Genomic DNA, 8,855 nt, shown 5'->3' on the forward strand with positions numbered 1-8,855 from the left:
ATTGATAAATTTATTTATTGATTGTTAGCCTTTTTATTTTAGAAAGAAATAAGACAATAAGTCAAAAGTCAATAAATTATAAAATGATTTATTTAGCTTAAAAATTAACTTTTTCAACATGCTTTTTCATTACAAATAATAAGTTAAATCCAAAAGTCGACCTACAAACTTGCCAATCCAATTACCAAGCAAGACATATGCCTTATTTGGTAAATTACTATTTGTCCCTCTTATTAGTTGGCTTTTAACTTTTAATTTTAAATCGGTCAAATAAGTAAAAACTTTGTTCAATAAATTAACAATCCCAAGTCTATATACTTACCTTCACGACAAACAAAAAATCAATATTAATATTTTGTCAACTTGACAACTAATCATATATAAGAAAATCAATTAAGGTCATGTTTAGGACACTTGAAAAAAAAATAATCAATAAAAAATATTATTAATCGGTTAAAATCAGTTTATATTAGAATAAATTTTAATTAGTAAAATTCAATTATAATTAATATTATGTCATGTTTGAAAACATGATTTCATTTGAAAATTTGAAATTGGCTCAAATTTTTTGTTTGGCAAATAAAAAATTTACAAATTTGAATTTGGATCAAACTCTACAATTATTTTTAAAGTAGTTAAAGTTGAGAATTTGAGAATGACTATCCAAACCTTGTTATTCTCAAATTCTTCATTTCATCATCATCCTACCCGATATATACCACTCATAGAAAAATTATTGACAGAGTTTGGAGAGGAAAAGACGGCGGCAACTCATATCCATTAAGGAGAAGCAGTCAAAGGAGTCCCCCGGCTCGACAAAGATAAGAAGACGTAGCTACACGGAAAAGATAAATTAAATGCATATAAACAAAATAAATAAGTGGAACCAACTACAAAATAAAAGAAAATAAAAAACTAATAAATCAAATTCTTTATTTATGATTTCATAACTAAAATCTATAATTTAAAATAAAATACTTATTTTTAAACAATACGTTAAATTAATTTTAATAGGTTTAAATCAATTACAAATCAGATCTGCTCATACATTTAAATAAAAAGTTGTTCCAACACTACATTAAATTAATTAAATTCCTATGTCTAAATCTAAAATGGATAAAAATAGATAAAAGAGACAAAATACGTTTGAAAACCGAAATACTCCATTAATAATATCTCTGACTTTCTCTTTCCTTCCATGTTCCATCCTCGTCTTCTCCATCATCAAAAAAATCTCACATTCACATATAAATCATAGTAGTTGGGTCTCCTCTTTCTCTCTGTTTCTTTCTCCCTTTCCATCATACACACGGAAAAATCAACGAGATCAAAGTCTTCCAAAAGCACTCTTATTCACTGACAATCTTCACTCCAGGTTTCATTTTTTTTCCTTTGTTTATCTTTTAAAGATCGTAATTTATCACTGGTTTCTGTAAGTGATTTGTGGGTTTTTTTTGTTATTGTGTTTGATTGTCTTGTTTAGTTGAACTTTGATTGAATTTTTTACATTTCTTTACTTTTTTGCATGCGTTCTAATTCATAATTTTTAGTTGTTTTATAATTTATTTGGGATTGTTAATTTTGTGGGTATTACTTAAACTGCTGACTAAAAAGATCTACGGAGGTTGCGATCTTTAGTAATAGCTATAATTGGCATGTTTGTTAATTTGGGGTTTCTACATTTGGACTTTATTTTATGCTTTGTTGTTTGATTGTTGAATGGAGAATGAAAATGATTGATTTATGAATCTTTTGGGAATAAGGATTATGTATTATTGTTTTTTTGTTATTCATTTGATGGATTTTTTTGATTAATCAAACTATTTTTGAACAGTTTCCTTGATTTTTTAATTTGTTTTTGGGTGATGAGTTGATAAAGGTGTTGACTCTTTGATGATGTTGATTGTGATATAGAAAAGGATGGGTATGGAAGTTGCAGGATCTGAGATGCCCAAGATGAATGGTGAGGTGAAATCTAAATTGCAGGAGGAAGAAGTTGGTATGAACAATGTTTCTGAGGCTATTACATTCGGGTCGCATGGTGTTGATGAAGTAGAGACTAAAGGAGAGGAAGATAATGTCTCAAATGCCAACATTGCTAAGGATAATGCAGGTTGGGCTGAGATGCAATGCCATTACTTTTGGTTTGTCAAACGTAGACCTTTGGAGGACGCGAGCTTGAAGGAGAAAATTGACTATACTGAGAAAGAAATTCAGAAGTATCAACTGCAAATTAGCAGGTTATATGAAGATATCAAGGCTAAATCGGTTAATACTATACCTTTTCTTTTACTATATCTCAAGTTATTACTTGTTGGTTGGATTTGCACATGCATGCTTTCCCTTTATTGAGACCAAAGAATAAAATTTCGGATATTTTGTCGCAATTAGCAAATTACGGTAAGTCGTGATGTCGCAGTGTTATGACTCATTTTGTGAACATCACAATGTGAATTAATACGCTTAATAATATGTCAGAATATGATCTTATAATGGCTGTTACTTCATGTTTTTAAATCACAAACTACATAATGGGGTAGGCTCAAAATCAATTATAAAGCGGCTATTATGTAACGTAATGGTCTCATTTTTATTCAATTATTGAAACATTAAATTTTGAATGTGTTTTGATTTTTATTGAGAAACTTCAGCTGAAGTCTCGCCTTATTACAGCCTAAATTCCCACCTTATTACAGATTGAAATAAATGATCTTGAGGCTTGAAGTATTGAATTTAAAATAAGCAAGAAATTTGTTTTATGTTGGCTGTTTTCGTACTATTTGATGGGATCATTGTTTTGGCTTTGGGGATTGCCTCAGATCCGTAACTCTTCTCTAATGTGTAATTGTTCACTCTTTTCTTTTTAGTGCTCTTGTCAAAAAAGTACTTGGAGCTTTTTTATCTCTAGAATTTTCTAGAATACTACTATCCAATCCATTCCATTACCCCGATTTCATTTTGTAGAATACTACTATATGCATAAATAATTACGAAATATTATGTATAGAGCAACTAATGAATATCAACAACAATGTAAAAGTCTAACCCAATATTGGAATCAACTACATGAATCAATATTCAAGCCTAGTGATTATCCACATAAATTCTTCTCTTCCATACATTCTTATTTCTTATCATATCCACCTTTAGGCGTAAATCTTTCGTATCCTAAATAACTCCTTCCATCACAGTCAATCTTTGGCATCCTTCTTCCTCTTTTGGAATTTTTCTCGTTCCAACCTTTCACCTTCTTACTCAAACCTTCCACCAACATAGAAGAGTTTCCTACATTTTATCCTCAATGTTTGACACTACCAATTCCTTCCTGGTGAACTTATTCCTAACTTTATGTTTCCATGTATGATTGTAACATATACATCTCAACATTTCCTATCTTTCTTCCGTGATCCTTATTGAAGGGCTCAACATTCCAATCCATGTAATAATGTTGGTTTAGTAGCTATCTGATTAGAGGAAACAGATCCGATGACCCAATATTTAAACGACCTTGGAACCAAACCCGACTTCAAAACGAATTTAAAATAATGTAAAAGTCAATGTGGGTATAAGACCTGATTTTGAACCGACCCGAAACACCTAACCCGAAATTGACCCGGATGACCCAAATGAACACCCCTATATCTAGAAAAAGTTTCCCTATGAGGAATCGTCTCATCACATAAAATATTAATTTCATAGGAATAATGAATATTATCTGATAAATATATATCCACATGAAGAACATTACTGATTCCTATGTAGTTGCATAGAAATGATGAATATCTATTTGATAAATATATCCTCTTGAAGAACCTTATTGATTACTATTAGCTTGATTCTGGATCAAAGGTTTATTAGTTTATTAGTCCTTTATAACCATTTAGCTCTTTGTTTCCAGCTTCATCAACCTTTTTTATCGTTTCCAAAATCTAATATGGTAATTAAAGAAGCTTGCTTTCATATGAGCTATATATGTTTACTACTTTGACTTAACTAAGCAAATAGATCAAACGCTTGTATCTTTGGAAATTGGGAACTGAATTTGCTCTGCAAGATGCAAATATATCTTCAACTGCAATGCTATCCCGTTTTTCTAGTGTATTCCTCATTGATCCCTTGGAATTTTGGAGTGTTTGAATCTTGATACAAATTCTCAATCAAGAATGTGTATGTTAAATTATTAATTACAAGATCTTGTTTTTGTCTTTTGAGTTATTAATGTGCTTGTTGAACTTTGGATCGTGATATTGAGGTTTAGCACTTCATTTCTGTCTTGCAGTCTGAGAAAAATGAGCTGTATGAAGAGATAAATGTTTTGTCAGATGAGAATCAACAATATCGAGCATTTATTACTGAAAAAAGAAAGGAGATGAAGCCATTGCAGAGTGCTTTAGGAACCTTGCGTGGTGGTGGTGGAGAGAAAGGATTTAGCATATGTTCGAGTGAGGCGGAACTTAATCAGATTGTGAGTATTTAAGTTATGAATTTTTTATAGGACTATTTGCCGTAATACACCAACACATATAACTTTGCACTAAATGTATACAGATCCGAAGTTTGGAGTATCAAATTCAACATGAAAGTATGTCGCTGAAGGAGGAGAAACAAATTCTCAGGGAAATCAAAGAATGGGAAGCTACTCGGCCCAAAGTTATTGCAAATAGTGCCGAGAGAGCAAAGATTCAGGAAGCATTGGGGCAAAAGGAAGCTATCCTGGATCAGGTCAAGGTACATGACTTAATTTGACATCTCGAATGTGAGCATTGTCCATCATTTGTTGCTTTTTTAAGTAACAATTTGATCTCTTTTTGCTATAGCTTTTAGGTACTGATGTGGACGGAGTGCGGAAGCAGCAGGCAGCAGTCAAAGCAAAAAAGGACAGTTTAGGCCCACAACTGGATGCGGTAAAACTTCAGCTGGGAGCACTAAGAAAGGATCTGGATATTGTTAAGAAAAAGAAGGCGGCAGCAGTTCAAACAATGAAAGAACTCAGGGAACAGCGAGATAAAGGGGTAAATATATTTGATTTCTGACGTTTGTGGTTTCCTGTGGTTTCAATTTTGGGAACTTTACATTTCTTTAGTCGTGTTGTATTTTTCTTGAAGAATTTTGCCAAATAAAGTTCTGGAATCATGAATTGGTGATGCAGTAACTCATAATTAATGCCATTTTCTACTAGGAAAAATTATTCAGGATAATCCAATCTTAAACTGATTTTCCTATAATAATTTCAACTTTTGATTAAACATGAATATACCAACTATATGGGGTGTTCGCTAAGAATACACCAAGGTAACCTCTTACACATACGACAATCATTTGCATAAAAAAATAAAAAGTAAATACAAAATTAAATTATAAAAAGATCGAAAAATTAAAAAGTGAAATCGAGTAAGATTATTTTTTAATTTTAAATTCTAATTTTTAATATTTTTGATATTTTATTTTATTTTTCTTTTTTTTTTAAGCAATTGACCTATAAAATTGGTCACCATTTATTCTAGATAACTTGTACTTTCTACTATCAATGAAATTTTGCATTTGTTCAAGTGAACTGTTGGTAGAACACATTTTTAGCATCTTACCTTTTTTCACCTTTTCTATGTCTGCATTGTGAAGAAGCTGGTATATTGTGCCTGTTTTGTTGATTTTCCTTTCAAAATTTAACCTAATTTCATTTTTCTAATTCAAAAACTTAAGCTCAGCAAGTTTTTGGGAATGGAATAATTTGGCTTTTTACATACTATCAGTGAACGAATGCCTGCTTTATATCTCATTTTTATTGTATACTTTTCAGAATGCGCCTTTTTATAATGAATATCGACCCATGCTCACCAATGCGAAGGATATTGCTGTGAAGAAAGACGTGAAGGCTCTTGAGGAACTTTGTTCCACTGAGGTTTTTTCCTGGATCTGTAATCTTTTAGTTCTGGACTGTTCTGTTTGTCATTCTAATATGTATTCATTTGAACAATTAATAGGTTGAGAAGTTTATGTCCCAATGGAACCGCAGCAAGGCTTTTAGGGATGATTACGAGAAGAGAATATTGAAATCACTGGACTATCGGCAGATGAGTAGAGATGGACGGATAAGGAATTTTGATGAGAAGCCATTGGTGACAGATTCACCAAGACCTGAGCCGGTTGTAGCAGCTAAAGCTATGCCGAAGCAACAGAAAGAAGTTGAAAATACTACTTCCACAGCAGAAAAATTACCTGCAGGAAAGGTTCAAAAAGAATCTAAAAAGGGTAATAAAGAGCTAAAATCTGCTTCGGAACAAGTAGTGGAGGAAGAGGAGATCTTTATGGTAGAAAAACCGAAAAAGGATGTTCGAAAAAATGACGAACGGGATGTGAGGGAGATGAAGGAAGAAGAAAAGGAAAAACAAAGACAGGCATTGGAGAGAAAGAAAAAGCTGCAAGAGAAAGCTGCTGCCAAGGCAGCTGCTAGGGCTCAGAAAGAAGCTGAAAAGAAGCAAAAGGTTTTTCTTATTCCCTCTTTTACAGTTTTTGATCACTCGCTTTATTATGTGATAAAATGTTTTTACGTCATTTGAAGGAATGAATTTTTGGGTTTGGACTTTGGTTTATAACTGTGTCATGAAATGGCTCAATATATATGTGAAGTTTCTATTGCTCCAATGATGTACACAATCAAGGGTCAATCGGGAACCGCAAACTTGTTATTATATGAGTAAGACACTAAGGCTGCGTACATCCGACCTAAAGCACAGGCGGGGTCTACTTAGTACACTGGAGTTATGATCATTTTTCTTTACGATTTAGAAGCATTTAATCTGAATTAATTATGTATGCAATCAAAGGTCAAACGCTGCCTCTAATCTAATGTTGTCGTAAGCCCCAAACATTGGCTTCTTGTTTGGCAAGCTGCCATTTTACCATTTATTTAGTGTTCGATTTCTTAAAGTCACTTTTACTTAAGAATAAACTGATACTGTCTACGTGCCATTTCAGGAGCGTGAAAAGAAACTGAGGAAGAAAGAAGCTTCAACTTCACAGCCAAACATTGAAGAAGAGCAAACCGAAAAGTCTGAACCTGATGAACCTGAAAACTCGGAAAGTCTGGATGAGGCCATTGAAACTCCTGCCCCCTCCAAAGCCAAAGTGCAGCCGAGCTCATTGAGACACAGGAAACCCATAAAAACACGAGGCGCTCCCCCAAAAGCTATACTAAAAAAGAAAAAGTCGGATAAATATTTGGTTTGGGGATCCATAGCTGCTGCTACTGTTGTTGGGTTTATGTTGCTTCTTGTTGGTTACAAGTACTTTCTCTAAGTCGGAACCTCTTATCCCTTGAGGGGGAACTAAAGACCAATACTTGGCCTCCCTAGTGTATTATGTTGTTAATGTAGCATTAGACTGGTGGTTTACGTTTTTTCGCATAATTTGGGGATGGACAATCAATCGATAACGAGGTGTCTGTAGCTCAGACAAAAACACTTATACAGTAGTATCGCTAGACAGACTGTTTTCGTAGTGTTTTTTTTTTGCCTTTTCTGTTTTGCCTGTATTTCTAAGTTTTGTTCTTTTTGTTTTGATCTTGAAAGACCTTTGAGAGTTCGTTGAGTTGTGTAAGACCTTTTAATGAGTTTAGAATTTGATTATGCTTTATGATTTTCTTCATGAGGGAGGGCAGGGGAGGGAAGATTGGTATATTTTTATTCAAATTTGTTCAATGGTTTTTGTCGAAGATAAAAACCTTCCCATGTTAACTGATTTGTTTTGTTAAAACTATGAAGGAGTTTCTCCAGAAAAATAAGTAATATTATACAAAAATTCTTAAATTAGGCATGGGGTTCCTAAAGCTGTGATTTGGTTATGTTTGTTGTTATTAACAACGAACAAAGAACAAGCTTAATAAAAGTCAAAGACTTTATTTGCTGTTTGTAACAGCGGACAATAATGCTGGTCAATAAAAATCAACATCTTTGTTCCCACTTAGTAAGTGGGAATAAAAATATTTGACTTTTTTTTACGAATCTTTGTTTGCTGTTACTAAGAACTGATGCGTTTTATAAATTGTTTCAGAATTATTTTAATTTATTTATCGTAAGGCTAAACTAGGTCAAACCTTTGTTGGATGTTATTAACCGCGAAAAAAGGTTTGACCATGTTTGATCAGGGCTTCCTTGTTCGCTGTTAATAACAATGAACAAAGTGTATGACTTTTATTGACCAATTCTTCTTTGTTCGCTATTAGTAACAACGAATAGACTCAAACCACATCTTTAGAAATTCGTGCTTATTTAGGAATTAAGTTTTCCCCATGCCTACTTTATGAATTTTTATTAATATAAATCTGCTTATTTTGTTCAAATTTTCAAAGGATGACAACTTTGTCCATTTCATCCCTAATTTGACTCGATTCAAGAAACATAATATGATTTTAAATTCGTGAAAAAGAAGTTCGACGTTGAATCCATTTATGTATTTCGACTCCAATTCCAGTTATTGGATCTTAGAAAAATCTAATAATCTGAATAAACTTCGAGTTCGTCTTTAATAAATTTTGATATTTATTACAAGTAGACCCAAAAAACTAAACTCGGTGAAAAAAAGCGTATTACAAGCAAATTTATCACTTCAACTAAAAAAATTAACTTTTCAATTGACTTGAACACCATTTATTAAAGCTTAAGTCTTGTATGGTTTAGTACACATTAATATTAATATAATTATATAACTATGACTACATTTGAGTATGGTTTGTCCGCTACCTGCCCCATCGGACTCTGACTTTGTACAAGAATACTGGTTGATGACTATAGATGCATTTTCTCCTTGTTTAAACTACCTATAGGGATGACATACAAATATATGGGTTTTACGCCGCA

General features: G+C 32.6%; 1 protein-coding gene across 2 annotated transcripts; it reads left to right on the top strand.

The window, feature by feature from the left end:
• The first annotated feature begins 1,114 nt into the window (after positions 1 to 1,114).
• Positions 1,115 to 7,632, top strand: LOC130809442 (proton pump-interactor 1-like). Of its 2 annotated transcripts, none has more exons than XM_057675228.1 (8): positions 1,115 to 1,375; positions 1,915 to 2,268; positions 4,280 to 4,465; positions 4,549 to 4,728; positions 4,818 to 5,012; positions 5,798 to 5,899; positions 5,982 to 6,482; positions 6,976 to 7,632. In XM_057675228.1, exons 2-8 carry the CDS (start codon positions 1,921 to 1,923, stop codon positions 7,294 to 7,296), a joined length of 1,833 nt encoding a protein of 610 aa, XP_057531211.1. In that variant the 5' UTR covers positions 1,115 to 1,375; positions 1,915 to 1,920; the 3' UTR covers positions 7,297 to 7,632. The 2 variants fall into 2 exon arrangements, with proteins under 2 accessions (XP_057531211.1, XP_057531213.1); XM_057675230.1 differs by having other exon boundaries at positions 1,147 to 1,375; positions 1,940 to 2,268.
• The last annotated feature ends 1,223 nt before the right edge of the window (positions 7,633 to 8,855 follow it).

This window comes from Amaranthus tricolor, chromosome 3 (assembly GCF_026212465.1).
Source record: "Amaranthus tricolor cultivar Red isolate AtriRed21 chromosome 3, ASM2621246v1, whole genome shotgun sequence".
Lineage (NCBI taxonomy): Eukaryota > Viridiplantae > Streptophyta > Magnoliopsida > Caryophyllales > Amaranthaceae > Amaranthus > Amaranthus tricolor.